At 40.4% G+C, this 17,500-nt stretch overlaps 1 protein-coding gene across 1 annotated transcript in view; it reads right to left on the reverse strand.

Moving 5' to 3' along the window:
* The window catches only part of LOC101857748 (NACHT and WD repeat domain-containing protein 2), a gene marked incomplete in the record, with an annotated part of 55,175 nt that overhangs the window by 15,958 nt on the left and 21,717 nt on the right, over positions 1–17,500 (reverse strand). Inside the window, 3 exon segments of the mRNA XM_013088515.2 lie at positions 2,850–2,994; positions 4,391–4,594; positions 16,396–16,512. Coding sequence (XP_012943969.1) covers positions 2,850–2,994; positions 4,391–4,594; positions 16,396–16,512 — 466 coding nt within the window.

The raw sequence follows: 17,500 nt of genomic DNA on the forward strand, positions 1-17,500 counted from the left end.
GATAATGATGATGATGATGATGACGATGATGATGATGAATAGTAGATGCATAGCTCAAATTCCCGCTCAACAAAAAGCTCTTTGGGCTTTATTTTATCTACTTTTTATTGCCCCAGCAAACCTGACGATAACTTCCTGAATCAACGTCTTCTTTCTTTGATGCACACAGTGCAAGCTACCATTTTACGTGCATATGATATCCTGAAGAAAATAAAATATAAAAAAGGCAGACACACGCAGAAAGAAATACAGGGAGACAGACAGATATATATGTCGTAAAATACACATAGAGACACACAATTAGATGGATTGGATTCACTGGTCAGTCGGTGGATAAGTAGATTGGCAGATACATGGAACGGTGTACCGATAATTTTATGTCTGATCGATAGAAGGATACATGATGAAAGGGCAAAAATGTAAATAGCTTGATGAATATCAGATGGACAGAAAGATTCATCAATGCACTTATATCATAAACTACCATAATTTCAAAATGATCATATCCACGTAAAATGGCAGCTTGAACTGTATGCTTCCCAGGATGTTGGTATTGTTTCAGAATGCTATGCTAGGGTAATAATATAGGTAAATAAAGCGCATAGAGCTTGCTGTTGAGTGGGAATCTGAGCTGTACAAATAAATCCTAAACTCAACCATTGATTCAACTGCACTGTGACGTATCTATGTAAAATCTACAGCTCAATAAATATCAAAGCTTCAAGTGATCCTTTTGATAGGCCAAAGTGTTTGGCCCTAGCCTTCAATCTTTGCCCTAACAGTTTGGCTTTCCGTTTGGTAATAAAAAGAAACACACCCACTAGACACAGACCAACTTAAGGTCGGGCGAACAATTCGTATCGAAGACACGTAGAGAACTCTAGACAAGCGCTCAGTCAATATAATGACCACACAATACAGAATGCAACAGCAATTACACACTTGTCAGCCGTAGGGGAATGTCTGTTAAATCTACAGTTCAATAAATCTCGAAGCTTCAAGTGATCCTTTGATAGGTCCAAGCGTTGAGCTCTCCAAGCCTTCAATTTCCTACACGTCACCAAGTAGGATTACATGGATTCACGAAGGACAAAACTGAAAGACAACTCTTTTGGTGTTCAACTTTAAGCGTTTACCCAAAAAATAATGTTCAATGTCAAACACTTTTTCCTGCATCACATTATGCTATTTACAAACGTAATTACAAATGGTAGTACCATATTATATAAAAGAACATTCTACATAAAATATTGAGCAATTTTGAAAGACACATGTTCTAAAAGAAAAATTGTGTTTCAACATGGTGGAATCAGCTGTTCGTCAATTTTTGGGTCTATTAGGAAGTTATTGATATTGTTTTGAAGCTTGTACATTTGTCTTAATTTCAATTAGAAAATACCCATCTATCTTTAATATAAGCCGAGACAATTACGACTGAAGTAGTTGGGGGTCCCCTTACCGTACGCTAGAGATAAAACTAGGGGGACAATGACCCTCAAAGTATGGTGACTTCCAAAGCTTGAGAATCCTTGGAAACTGCAAATTTATATTTTACTGTACCTTTTTTCAAAGTTCTTCAGTAAAATTCCCATAGGCATGTGTCTTTTATAGAACGTAAAAGGTGATGACCCCTCCCCCCCAAAAAAAAAAAATTAATTAAAAAAATAATAATACATTTTAAAATTAAAAAAACCCAATAACATAGGAAATAATAATTTCAAACATTTGCCCCACTAACAAATATATGTCGGTTTCTTCGACTGAATTATTTTTACGAGCGTTTGATTTCACCACGATGCCACACAACAACATTTCTCTCCTCAAGAGAGTTTAACCTATGATGGCAGATACACGGTTAGTGTCGGCGACAGACGGGGCGTTGATTACGGATGTGTTCGGATTCTTTCTGTTGTCTATTTACCTTACTGGAAAAAGAAGTTTCATTACAGTTTCAAAAATAATAGGGGAATGTTGTGGGTAGACTATATTTGCAAGTTGTGGGTGTTGCCGAACCAGTACGAAAAGTGGTAGGTTTAGGGTTTGTAATTGTATCAAAGGCTTGACAAGGGATAAAGAAAATTTGTCCCAATTGCAGTGTTGGTTTATCACAGCTGCATTGGTAAGGCAAAAACAGTAGTAGTAGTAGTAGTAGTAGTAGTAGTAGTAGTAGTAGTAGTAGTAGTAGCAGTAGTAGTAGTAGTGGCAGCAGTGCCACCACCAAAAATAATTTTTACAATAATCAAATATAGAAACAAAATAATGGGAAAAAAGCCAATACGAGACCTCTGAGGGCTGTAAGGTAACGGCAGGTAGTTAAATGTGGCATTATCGGAATAGATTTAGTTACTATTAGTAAGAGTTTTACGGTATTTTCAACACAAACACGTCATATAAAAGTAGAAGAATAGAGGCATTGCAAGACAGTAACTAATATGTAACAGAAGGAGTGCTAAGGATGGAAGATGTTTGGTAGGAAAAAAGAGACAAATGCACTCCAGAGAACTGCCCCCCCCTCCAAACAAAGCAACAGCAACAACCCCCCCCCCAAAAAAAAAGAACAACAACCAACAACCTATCAACAAAAGAACCTAAAAACCACACCCCAAAACCAACCTACGAAAAAACAAACCCCACTCCCCACAATGCCCCTCCCCCCAAAAAACAAAACAAAAACAAACCCTAACAACCCCAAAACAAAACAACAACTCAACAAAAAACAAAAACAAAAAATGGCAAAATAAATGCAACCCCCAATAAACCCACACACTAGAGCACCCGCCTACCACCCACAACCACAATTATCTGAATTCCAAAAAACTTAATCATGATCAGAAGGAGAAAGCACTCACCTGACATGAAGAAGTTATGTCTTTGTTCCCTGTCGATCTTCTTGGTGATGAAGAGCACTTGGGCCGCCTTCCGGATGATCCTGGTGAGTCGTGTGAATGTGTCCCACCATGCCGCCTGGTCGTTCTCCATCAGTCGCTGGTGCCTCTGGAAGTGGGGGGGGGGGGGGGATAGACGGGGATAGTGCACTTCATAAGTAATGATAATGATGATGAAGATAGTATGATATTACTACTACTACTACTACTACTACTACTACTACTACTACTACTACTACTACTACTACTACTACTACTACTACTACTACTACTACTACTACTACTACTACTACTACTACTACTATTACTACTACTACTACTACTACTACTACTACCACCACCATTACTACTACTACTACTACTACTACTACTACTACTACTACTACTACTACTACTACTACTACTACTACTACTACTACTACTACTACTACTACTACTACTACTACTACTACTACTACTAATGCTAATGATGATGATGATGATGATGATGATGATGATGATGATGAGGCCCATTTCCCTGCTAGTATACAGCGCACATTTAGTTTTTCTCTCTGTTGCTCCGGAGGAAGCCTAAGAGGCGAAACATTGAGCTATTAAATACATTTTAAACATTTTATTTTGCTATGTTATTTTGTCTGAAATTCAAATAAGACTCTCCCTCCTACTCTGCTTATCAAACAAGGATGATGATGATGATGGTGATGGTGATGATGATGATAACAATAATAATAATTACTATAACCATAATAATAAAGTTTACAAAAATTATAACGATAATCATTTCAATAACAGATTTCATTTATATACTCTATTAGGTTTATATAAAAATGTACTTAAGTTTTTGTTTTTTTGGAAAGTAAGTTAGGCTTTGAATTTAAGTCAATGATTATAATTTAAGCTTATCATTAATTATGTTGCTTCTGTTTTTCAGGTGTTGGCTAGGAAACAAGAATTCTACCAGGGGCAAACGTTAAAAGCAAAATTTCGGCGGCCTCTCAAATATCTTTACCCTGCAGAAAAAGATGTTAAAATCAAACCATAACATACCATACCATGTCATAGCATACTAAATTATACCAGGTTTGTGTCGTATCTATCGGAGAATGACATTAGGTTTGGATGTCCCGTCTCTGAAACAACCTTACTTTGTTGACTGGGGTGTTAAGTACACCTCAGCATTTCTTTTTCAAACCACACTAAACAACGTGCCGTAAAGTATATTATAGTAGAATCGGGAGTATTGTATGAAATACAGCAGCATATAATACCACAGTGTAAAATAGTATACCCCATTGTAAAATAATCATAGTAAGACACACCCATACACCTTCCTTGATTCCAAATGTACAGGCGATGTCTCTCCTTTGGAGAGTATTTAGGAGGTAAAGATCTGAAGGGAAGGAAGTAATACTTGGGCACCCTACTTCCTGTTAGTCTACCCCCACCTCCCAGATTGTCAGTTAAAACGAAAAATGCCATCACTAAAAAATACAAAACTATCTTACCTTGTTGTTGAAGTTGGTAAAGATTGAGCTGATGGGCTGCAACACGTATACGGCCGGGACAAAGTTGTCGTCCCTCTTGTACCACTCGTCCAGCAGCTTCACCTCGTTGGGGTCCTGTTTGGCACACTCCCGCAATAGCTCGAACTCCGAGGCCAGAATCTCCGCCGGGATGGGCCGGTAGCCATACTTCTGACCCAGGAAGACCTGACACAACACGAGGAAAAGGAGCTTATCAAAAAAGTTTTCGTAGCAACCAGCGTCCGTAAGTAGATGCGAGTGGCAGGTCTTACTGCAAAGAAAAGTAACGAAATCATAAGCTCTCTTCAGGAGACTGTAGGGAAAGCCAGTCACTTGATCTGGTTGAAGCGAGAGGACGCAGGCTGGAATGGATCCTAACAGTTGGCAGCAGAGGAAAACAGTCGGACTAGCATGGAGACCTCACATCGATGAGGGGGCTCGGTGCGTCAGAAAAGCTGTAGAAAGGAAGAGCCCGAAACAGTAACGAATTCTCTCCTGATGATTTCCAAGCTAGAGTCCGGGATACGGAGCGTTCGGCTGTGAGCAGAGAATACGGCTGTTTAAGACTACGTAGATTTTTCTACATCACCATCAACATAATTTAGAAATTAATGTGGCGGGCTTTGACCCTGCCTGTCAGACAGGGCCAGTGGCCATACTTCGAAGATAGAAAGATCTGACATGACTCGAGGAAAAGGAGTGATTTTGTTTTAGCGAATGTTTTACCCCCGTATCAACACAATTAAGATCATTTAAATGTCGGGCTTCGAACTTGTCTACCAAGGCCAATCGAGGCTAAGAGGGATACAATGCGCCAGTAAAAGTGCTCGATAAAAATACTTCCCACACCGATCTTCTGCGTGCCATGTCGAAGCGTCTCATCCCTTCATTACAGACGCCGGTGAAAAGGAGTGTAAGGCTTACAACATTTTGTCTTAAATATGTCTACGTTTGTATTTTGTTTTCACATTCCCATGCAAATGGCACATTCTAGTTTTGTGAACGATTTGACCACAACTGGTAAGCCGCTTCCGCCCGTATTTAGCTATCTTGTGAGTAATTTATCATACCTTTTTTCCATTAAAAACTGGTAGGCTACTCAAAAGTATAATTAGCAATCATGTACTTTGTTTCCTTGATGCAGAACATTATTAATATTAGTATCAGTCCTATCTTCCCTTGCCCCATTATGTCACAAGATGGAGCAACCCTATATCTGAGCCTGTAGTGGAACCTGTTTTCCCATTCAATGTTGGTCTTTTGAAACCGAGGCGTTTGCTCCCTCATCAAAAAACATAGGTGAAAGGAAAAAGTCGATACAGGAAAGACATATTAGAAAGAACAACAATTCGGCACTGCCCGAACTCAGACAGGTCAGCCAGTTTCATAACCAATGATCTCAAACCAACTACTATTGAAGGCAGTAGACAAAAGAAGACGGCAAATCACATAAATTGCAATGAAGGAAACGAACTTCATTTATCTGTAATATAATTGTTCTGTTTTTAATCACCAGTGAGGCTGGCTCGCTGAACCGCTGGGATTTGATCGGCCCCAAGTTTAGAACCATTGATTTAGTAGTCTCTTTATCACTTTGTTATGAATATTGTCGCAAATGATTGAATCGCCCCCACCTCCCCGACCTTCCTTTCATGCCCAGCACCCCCTCTCCCCTTTGAGATATAAAACACACTTTTTCTTAATATTGGACTCATAATTTTTTATCGACTACAGCAGCTTGAATAGGCCAATAGTAAATATGAACAAAACATAAAGGCGAAAAACGGGCACCTATATTTGTAGCAACTATGGCAACCTCGAAGCAGAACAAGAACAAGCAAATAGAGCGTGCACGCTAACACAGCACCAAAAACCCCAAAATGAACGATCTCATCAACCACGCCAATAACGACCCAGGACAAAAATAAATACGAATCTTTGACTCGATCCAATGACGTGATATGCTGTGAAAAGACACCGTACATTTCACCTGGATCATTTCATTCCAGTCTCTGATTCCCCCTGATCGCTCTCATAAAGCGAAAGCAATAAAATCCTGGGCTAGGGTACACGTCCCCGTGACCGGGGCCATTTCCTCCTGTATGCAAGTGGCTCCGGATTGCCATAGCGTCTCCAAGCCCAGAACAAGGGGGGTGGAGAGGTGTGCCACTTCCACCCGCCGTCACTTGATATTGACGCAATAATGGGCTGGTTTCCGCCAAGGTCTATTTCGGCGAAATATCGGTGGAAATTATAATTATTGCTCCTCGTTCGTCGGAGGGTCTACAGGTATGGAATGGTCATAACAATTTACCCAATCGATTTGGCGTGTTTCACAGGGAGGGTTCAATCTTTTTCCTGATTGATGAGACTCTGGATTTCTGACGATTAGATATTTCTTTCCACAACTTGCTATAGACACCGACAGACGCAAATAGATTGAATGAGACACCCCATTACTCAGGGACTCGGTCTTAAAGGATAAAACGTGGTGAATTTGTCGAAGCACTTTGTGTTTGCTACACGCAAAAAATGCCCGTAAGCAGACGAATTAGATCCACATGACTCAGAGTACACTGATATTCACGAACACACACACATACACACACACACACACACACACACACACACACACACACACACACACACACACACACACATACACACACGTGAGTTATCAAGCACTTAATTATACACACACTGTTTTTAGAATGGGAAGGACGCACACTCCTGCCCAATACAAGCCTACACCACAGTGTCATAAAGTAAAGAAACAATATAATTATTTCTGCCTTTCTGATCAGAGCATTCTTATATGCAAGACTATCATCGAAAGAATAAGCCACGAGCTAATTGGCGGGTCATTGTGAGAAGAAGAGCGCACAGTCGCTCTCTACGACTGAATTTAATGTTTTAAATAATTTTTTTCGGTAAGTGTTTCACGGCGCTCGCAACTGCATAAGGTCATATGAGCGCGCGGGACACACTAAACATTTTCCTTTGGTATGAAATTTTGAATTTTGCCCGGATGGCGGCCAAAGCCTACTCTTATCGACTTTAGACCACCAAGGGATCTTTAACGTGCGCTACTTGCACATGGCATCTCCGAGATTTTTCGCCCATGTCCGAGGTTTTAAATCAATTACAATTTATTCATCGACCCTAAAAGGAATCTGTGAACGTAATAATAGACCTTGATTTTACAATTCCAAGATACTCTGCTGGGTGGTGAACCGCACTTACGAGGAACAAGGTTTCGTTAACATGAAATTAAACGAAAGTAGCATTCAATATTAAGACCATGACAGAGCCAGATTTTCCTGATTTTGAGGATGAGAATTTAAAAAAAATGAATTGTTCGATCTCTATGTATCGTCATATGATATTCCAGAATTAAATAATCGATCTCCAATTCCACTTAATTTTTAAAAAGTGAGTGTCGGCTATTCATCAAAAGCTGCACGAATAACATCAAATGGGAATCTCTAAATTCTTCTTTTTATCGAAAAAGAAGAAGAAAAAAAGGGGGGGGGGGAGAGGTTAGTGAGCTCATGCTAGCAATAATGTCTAGTGTAGACCAATGTCAATGACACTGTGGAAAGAAAGCAACAATTGAATAAATTTAAGTGATTGAATGTTTATTGAAGTGGAGGAGAAAACCAGGAGGACAAAAACATGATGTACAAACATGGATCTTTTTTGTGCACGGCAGTGCGAGCAGTTTGGTGTGCAGGCATCGCCTCAACACGGCCTTTAGCTTGGACCTTTACAACGGTTTTTGTCTAATCCCCAAGCTCTTTCTTGTCATGCTAAAGGTACGCGGGTAGCTAGTTACTTATAAGTTAAGCAATTTTGAAAATCGGACGTTACAACGATTCAACAAAACAGTCAACATTGCGAAAGCGAAAAGATGTTTTGGCAACAAGTTCAGGTAGCTGATTATTTTGAACCTGCTGGACAAATTGCCAGATTCGGCTGCTAAGATGTTGCAAGCCTGCCAGTCACAAAAAAAGGCAAAAGGAGCAGATTCCGACTATAACAATGTGGGCTTGGGCAAGCGTACAGTCTCAGTTAAAGGGAGGTCATTTATGATCTCTTTAAAAACATTTTGACCAAAAAGTGTTCGTTTGAAATTCTTAAATTATCGAGAGTAATTGAACTTCTAAACTGTGCAGGTTGAATGTTTGGAAGTTGGCGCGGATGATTTTAATCCAATTCCTGTCCTGCCTCTCTGTATTTGACAATGGGATTTCTAGACACCGATGGTTTCTGTCGCTCCTGATGCTGTCGGTGGTTAATTTTTCAAAGCATTTTAAAAATCACATTTGTTATTACCATTGACTGTCGTTACGCTTTGGTTGTGAGCTGTTTTGCTAAACTTCGATGTCTATAAGATGACAGTTTTACAGACGTGAGTTACAACTTCAAAACGATGGCGATGTCCTTCCAACAGGTCAAAAAGACCTTCTTCTTTTGGCTAGATCAGAGTGAATAAATTACTTTGAGACTAGATAATTCGACTTCCACGTAAAACTTTTTTATAGTTTACAAAACATTCTGGTGTAAACAACAGAGCATAATCATAATTCAAAGAATAGAACATTTTGCTTTTGTCAATACAATCGCCGTAAACAGTATTTTTTTTAAATATATAAAAAAGATGATCATCTCGACCTCCAGTCCCTATTGAACGTAAGCGCTGTGGTCGTCAGATGGCTAAACAACAGGGGGCAAAATTAACCCACTTCAGGTTAATTATCTTAATGTCCCTTTGCTTGCACGCATGGGGCTTCATTTGGACAAAGGGTAATTTCTGTTTCCTCTAAATGGTCCTCGTGAAAGAGCTGGGCGGCGCCTTTTTCTTGACATCTGACAGGCTTTGGTGGCCTCTGGCACAAAACAGACACGACAGGTGGCGTGCAACTATTTGCTAGCCCGTGCTCGATCTCATTTAATCAAATCTGTGGTATTCAAACATTTCAGCATTCTGGGGACAACCTGTTTTGTTATTCGTTAATTGGCCATAGAAAACACTCTGCTGTAAATCAGTAAAGATAAAAAAATGAATTAGTAATTGATGCTGATATGTTTATAGGAAAATAATACGATTCCAAGGTGAGAGAAAAGTGGTAAATACAAAAGAAATGACAACCCGATGGGGCTTACACCGCTACATAATCGAGTAGCCTATTTAGAAAATCCCTGACACTGCTAGCGAGATCGACTCTTGTGGAGATCCCTATGCCATCTACAAGAGTTGCAAGTCACAATTTGAATACAATAAAGTTGTGCTCACAAGCATATATAGGACATGATCCGATTTTCAAGACATCGCACAAAGTCCACGGGAACAGCAGCTGTTGTTTCTATTCTCATAGCTGTAAACTGTACATTACGGCAAACCAAACTTTTTTGTTTTATGGCGCTCGCAACTGCATAAGGTCATATGAACACCAAGGGGTGGATGTCAACAGAGAAGTCCTTACATGGAATCAGACTTACTCTGCTCACCTCTCTAGCTTCAACAGCTCAAAGTCTGCTTCGACTATCAAGGCACCCCGGAAATAGTGTGTCTCAAGAGTGGGACAAACATACAAAAGAAGTAGAGAAAACATGACGATAGTAAGGAATAGGAAAGAAAACGCAGCAGTTCCCTGTTGCAGTTCAGGCACAGTTATGAGCATGCCATTGATGAATCAGCCCATTTACAATAACAATTCTACTGTGCATAAGAACTAGAGATGTCAATGCCCCCCCCCCTCCTTTGGGAAAGGCCTAAAACACTTCAGTCAGTAGCATCGCCCCGGGGGGTTAAAAACTTTGCGTATGTTCGTGCGGTGCTTACTTTAGATTAATAATAATAATACATAGCATATGTATAAAGCATATCCACGCTCAACAGCAAGCTCTATACGCTGTACACTATATTTTTACCCCAGCAGACCACAATAAATATAACACCCAGAAACATTCTCAGCTTCCCGGGAAGCGGAAGCATTCAATACAAGAACAAACTGACAGGATCTTTCGCTGTCCACAGCTGGGTACCCATTCCCACCTGTTTGAAGTGAGAAAAACGTATGTAAAGTTCCTTTCCAAAGGACACAACGCCGGGCCCCTAACGGGATTCGAACCCCCGACCGTACGGTTGAGAGTCCAAGATTGACATGTGCCCTGAAGCTTTACCTTGCAGTTTGATAAACCCACCTTCACTTGATTCGAGAAAATGAAGTAAATTCATAATAAAGTAGAAGATATGGAAAATACCAAACGAGAAAAACAAAAACTAATATACAACGCAGGCTAACTAACGAATCAACAAACAAAAGAGAACAAACAAAAGAAAAGGCAACCAAAGGAACACACTAACTCGGCAACTAACTCACTCTCTTACTAAACTAACTAGCTAACCATTAAAATTCACCGAACATGAGTGCTACTTTAACTGCGTATTTGCCAGCACAACACAAGGACGCAGGCCCAGACATTTTACAACCAGTATTATAACCGAAAACGTCCCTTTAACAAACTGTGTGTATTGTGATTACGTTGGACAAGGCCGGGTGTGAGGCAACAAAACAGACGGAGCAATAATAACACGGGGACGAGAACGGCGCAGAGCAAACAGCCGACAAAGCAAACGTCACGAGTGTAGCCATGAGATGCAAACGCACTTAAGATTTTTTTCCTTGGTTTTATGGCCTTTCTTTCTTTCCTGGACCAAATCGCACAATAAATGGTCTCGACTCAATTAAGACCCCAACAGATCAAGGCGCGAGTGAAGGTTTTACGGGGAATGAGAGATCGCCGGGCGCCCAATAATTGCAACACCACGGAAATCGATATCGGTCTTCGATCCAGCTTTCAAAATCTTAAGACACACAATGTCTGCTCTTTTTTGCGCTTTTGCTACCCTACATCTAGGCAACCTGCACTTATAACTACTTTTTTTTCCTAGGGAGCGCTATTCCAATCAGATGCAACTTCTCTTTGTTGCCTGGTATCGAACCATCTACACCCTATCAACCCATCCTTCCCTCTTCCCAAAATCAATCCTATATTTTTGTGTTCTCGTTTAGCAGTTTTCAATCTCTTTCTGTGGCTGTATATTCCTGTTGTGTATTGCATGGAGTTGTGGTCTTATTTTGCCCTTTGGCAGCTCTTGGATTTAATTAACACAATTCGTGCGTATTATTGTAACACCCCCTGTTAGGGTCTTTATATGGGTATTCCAAAATCCAAGTTATGCGGCGCTGGTACTGGGCTTAAAGACACTAAATATACATTAGACCTTTTGAAATGACTTGTCTCTTCAAAGGATGCAAGGTTTCATTATATGGTTATATTTGCACTTGAAGGATAAACAACATCGTTTTGCAAAAGTTGCTTTTAATAAAAGTAAAAGTTGTACCACATGGGTTGTCGGTTGAAACACTTTCTCATGTTGTTTTGCTTGTTTCGCTATCATCATCATTGCCTTTCTTACCCTGGGTCAGAATATAGGCCACGAACAAACACTTTCCACCTTTCCCTATCCTGAGCTAGCCCTCTTGATGTTATTCCATGTCTTCCCACTTTTCTGTACATCGATTTCTGTGACTTCTACGGTTCTAAGTGTAGTTCCCTTAATCTTTTACCCTATGGGTTCCAATCCAACACTTTCTTCGTTATGTAGCTGCTTGACTTCCTGTTTATCGCCACCCCCTTCTTCCCACCTCATCTCTGACTGGGCTCTGTCTTGTTGTCCTTAACACTTCCCCGCTGGTGGCCCTGTCTGTCCATCTTTTCCTCAGTAACTTCCTTAGATACTTGTACAAGAAAGCCTGGATCCTCTTTATGCAAGTCTTTCGCTATGTTTTGTTTCAATATCACATAATGTATTTCGTTTCTAAAGACGCACTAAAACAATCCAGTTTAACCTCTCAACTCCCTCAAAAAGTCTATCTCAAGAGCAGATATAAAAACATTTTAGTAATGAATGACTGCAAGTGTTATATGCACCCATTGGTAGAATTTACATATTTTGAGAGGAGGCGGACAGTTTTGGCCTTGCACGTACGGCCAACCACAGCTATTTGGAAGACAGCACCCAAGAAGAAAGACAGATACTAACTGAAGTGCCAATTTTAAAAAAAATCGCAATCATATATTTTGCATTTGAGGCAAACAATTTAAAAGCTTCACCATAGATATAAGACCTAACAAGTACACCTCAAAAGTATCTGAACATAATTTTTTACGGGAGTTAGCAACTTGCGTATGCGGTTATTGTAGTTCCTTTTAACATTGCTCCTGTGGAATTCTCTTCGATTACTATCTCTCTTAGCTTGAAGAGCCCTGCTTAAGTTGGAGACTTGAGCTCAACGAAAAACAAACAAACGCATGACCAAACTATTTCTGTGGACAAACTCTCTCCACAGCGACAAATCTATCGACAAATCCGACCCGAGGGGAGAACCGGGAACGGAGCCGTTCCGACCGGAGTCAAGTTCGTTTACGTCATGGTTAGCGCACCGCCCCCGTCACTAATGTCAACTTCATAATATTATTGTCGCTGGCCCGGCGTGACCGCGTGAACCCACGACAAGAGACACACACTGTGCGCGCCACTGTGGAGCACTGGCTTTCCAAGTTGACCAGCAAGAGAGAAAGACCAATGTTTAATTTCGAGAGGGTTCAATTTTTTTTCAAGCTCATTCTAAAACGCCACTTCAGAGCCAAAGTCCTTTCGAGAGACTTTGGACTTGAAACTCCGACTTCGCAAAAAGGATCGGGGGTGGGGGGGGGGGGGGGTGGAGTGGAGGGGGGGTGGGTAGCATATCAAAATGAATTCTTAAAGGAATCCAACCGAGCCATCTGGAATCTACACATATTTCGCCCGAAAGCCCGACTCTCAAACTCATTGCACGACTTTTTCAGGTATTCTTCGGTAAGAAATGATATAGCCGGCCAAACTTTACGAAAACAGAAGAAGGCAGCTTTTGGTTTTGAAGTCTGTACAGTCGTGTACATTTGTGCATGTACGTTCATAACGTACGTGCATACATGCTTGCGTGCGGGCGTGCGTGCGTGCGTGCGTGTGTGCGTGTGTGTGGTTGGGTATGTGTTTTTGTGTGTTTTTATGTGTAGGTTTGTGTGTGTTTGTTTGTTTGTTTATGTGTGTGTGTGTGTGTGTGTGTGTGTGTGTGTGTGTGTGTGTGTGTGTGTGCGTGCATGTGCGTGTGTGTCCTTGTGTTCGAGCGTGCGTGCGTCTGTGTGTAGGTGTTTTCGAACTGTCGTGTAAGCGTGATCCCGTTTGAGAGTAGATTGTTTAGGATTTTTACATGTACTAGTATAATAATATGCAACTAGTGATGAAGTAAGTAGGTTTCGGTTCGATTTCCAAGTCTCCCAGACAGGATCTGCAGTCTTGCTACAGACGGGAGATCCTATTAACCAATCGGCAGATACCACATCATGCAGATAACAGCTTGTAAGCACACACCTAACAAGTTGACACATCGTATGATCTCGGAGGGTGGGGTGAGGGCTGAGAAGATAAACTGGACTGAGAAAGTCGGCCAAGGAAGGTACTGGAAAGGATAAGGTTTCTGCAAGAAGGGCAGAAGACAGTAATCTGACACTCAAACTTCTGATACATTAATAGATTTTGATTGATTGTGCATCAAGGTATTAAGAAACACATTGATAAATCTTTTGCTTTTAGAACGATCGGCAAACGTCTTTTGGTTTTTGATCAGACACCATTTTCTGTTTATTAGACTTTTGTCGATTTCTCGTGAATCTTTGTTCCAAATCGCTAAATATATTTTTCGTTTTTCAGTATTGCTTTGTAAAATAACGAACACGTACCCCATTGCTTTTTTCTAGGTCCATTGTATTTAAAAAAGAGAATGTGTGTTATTCTTTTTTTTTTAAAGAAGGAGAAAAAAAGGGGGGGGGGGGGTGAGGTAGCCATTTTACATTGAGTGAGCACACGATTCACAGTGTTCTATGATAGTATGAATATCTCTCTTATTTTATTATTCATGATGCATAAACGAAGAACTTCAACAGACTTTTCTCTTAGGAAGCTTTGTGTGTGTGTACGAGCGTGCGTGTATGTGCGTGTTCGCGTTTATGGGAGCCGTTTGTGTATATTATCATTTATGTGACTGATGACGGATAAAGAGAGAGAGAGTGAGAGAGAGAGAGAGAGAGAGAGAGAGAGAGAGAAAGCGAGAGAGAGAGAGAGCGAGAGAGAGAGAGAGAGAGAGAGAGAGAGAGAGAGAGAGAGAGAGAGAGAGAGAGAGAGAGAACTTGAAGACAACAGCTTCCATTCATGGACCCATACATTTCCCAGGAGATCGACTGACCAAGTAACAAGACTTACTACCAGGTGCATCGATTTGGCTAGGAGCGCATACGTCACGCGCAGCTTGCTTGGCCGTTTTTCTCGTTATTTGCCATTGCTCGCAAGTGTCAAGAGACCATTTTAGGGGAAACCGAAACGTGTGGTGGGCGGCCAAAGTCATTATTTCTTGCAGGCTGGTGTTTTATCAGACTGTTAGCACAAGGCAAATCGATGCTAAGGCTTCAGTTGGGACGAAAATGAGATTTGGCTTCCGGCAAGCGGGATTGGATTTGACATGAGTCTGTGATTAAGAATCGAGCAATCAGCAGGTGCAAGTGTTTCTCACAGGGAGACGTTAGGTCACCAAAACCAAGGAGATCTAGAAATTATTCATTCATAGTACAGAACTGTTGATGTGGGAGTATTGGTTTAAGGGTAACAGTGTAAAATATTATACTGAAGCAGATTGCTGTCCGCATCCTGGTGTACACTTAATTATTTCTAGAAGGCCGCTTTAAGAAACATTCCAATCAAACGAATTATAAGAGACTATGGAAAAGCTATTAGAAGGAAGGAAACGGTCTTTTAAGAGCTTGTTTTCTATGCTCTGAAAAACGTCTGGACACAAAATGTGCACTAAGAGAGCTCGTAAATATTGCAAGTGGGTGGTTGTTGGGCGTTCTAGTGTGGTTTGCTCCTCCTTTCTATCAAACATCTATCGTTCTTATCTGTCCTTCTTTTTTGTGTGTAACTCTCTTGTAACTTCTTTAATATTCGGCGTCTATTAGACCTATTTGTGTTGCAAGTGTCTTAAAGTGTTCACATAAAACAAATAGAAGAAGACATTGCAAGTCTTTCCATACTGTTACGTCCGATAAGTGATGGATCAGAGCAACATCGGTTTTCGGATGTATGTATACATTAGACTGATCAAAGTTCTTCGAACGTATTAACACCCCCTGGCTTAGCATATGGACTTACACGATCAAGGTCAAATAGGCTTTTAATGTGTTTAAAATCATGTGGTTGTCATTACGGCTACAGCCTGCTTCTCATTGATATTGATCTACGAAACTTCCAAAGAGGCGATGCAATTCGATTAGGAGGGAAAAAATGAAAACCGTCTTCACTTTTGATTTAAAAAAACAAACAGATTTAGTATACTAATATAAAGAATCAGAAATGGTCGACAATGAAGGGCAGTGTTGTCATGACAGATTTTGCTCGTTCTCAGGGAAAGAATATTATGGTATGATAATTTGGTGTTTAAAGTTCTGTCTGCAAGTGATTCAGTTCCTCTGATACTGACAGAAACAGATGGCAATGTCTCTATAAAAAGACAAAACGTACAGATTGGCATCGATAAATAGAGAGTAGACACAAGGTGAAAGGAATATAACTTACAAACGATAAGATAGATAGATGGATAGACAGGTAAGCAGGCAGGCAGGCGGCCAGGCAGGCAGGCAGGTAAACAGACAGACAGACAGACAGACAGACAGACAGACAGACAGATAGACAGACAGACAGACAGACAGACAGACAGACAGACAGACAGATAGATAGATAGATAGATAGATAGATAGATAGATAGATAGATAGATAGATAGACAGATAGATAGATAATATACATTAGAAAATGTCTTGTACTCACAATAAAGTTGGGTCCCATGGACACGCGTTGGCAGTTGACGATCTCCTGCATGCAGAGTTTGGTGGTCATGTGATCGTCCGTGGCCTCATCTCGGACACCCCATCTCATGTCCACCACCTAGTGGGAAATAGATCACAGGAAGTAAAATAACTGTCTGGTCACCTTGTTTCGTGCGTTTAAAGAAATGAAACTGAATCTTTCTTTCATTCACTTTCGACGCTGTTCAGGCGATGTACGAAAAAAATTTACTGAAACACCTTTTATAATGGAATGGGATGCAAAGCAATTTCAAGGGTTATTGAAATTATTTGTACTACTTTACACAGTTCAAATTCGTTAAAGACATAGCCAGTAGTATCTGCTTTAGACCATATTCAGAGTCGAATTTTGCTTGCTGCGCTTGCACGTGTGAGGAATGTTCGATTTTCTGGGATCTGGTATAGACTTAATTTGATTTTTTTAAACTTGGCTCAGTCCTATTCGAAATTGGTATTTTGCTCGAAGTGTAGCCTTGCAAAAACCTTAAGAGAGAGTCTATTCTGTTTTAAACACTGCGATAAAACAAGGCCACGATAGAAATAAAAGACACGGTTCTCATGTGTGTGACAGCTTGAGGATATATTTTGATAAACCGTGGAATGAAAGACGTCTCTTTGAATGGTGAGCTCCCCCCCCCCTAATCCGAAAAGACGAAAATGAAAACTTAAAGCTAAAACAAAAGCTAAAACAAAAACAATCCTCCCCAAAAAACAAACAAACAAACAAACAAAACACCCCAACCCTGATCACGATATAATAAACCTGTCCAAGATAAAGATTTTTTGAAAAAGAAAAAGCAACAAAACCTCAAACTCATTTTCTATTATCACAATGCTTTCTATATGATCAGCAAACACATCTGATAATGTGTTCAAAAGCCTTGTTTTCAATTCTATAACATTTACGTACTCTGCAGTAGCTCGTGACTGAAACGAAGGTAGAATCTAATTATAATATAAGGTGGTGCCTCATTAAACTTTCTTTAGTAGTCTCCGATCTCTCCAAGGCTCCGGATCAGATCTTTGGGTCAGAAATTAGGGATCTTTCTTTTTACTATACTTTTGTT

Source organism: Aplysia californica, unplaced genomic scaffold (genome assembly GCF_000002075.1).
Source record: "Aplysia californica isolate F4 #8 unplaced genomic scaffold, AplCal3.0 scaffold00755, whole genome shotgun sequence".
NCBI lineage: Eukaryota > Metazoa > Mollusca > Gastropoda > Aplysiida > Aplysiidae > Aplysia > Aplysia californica.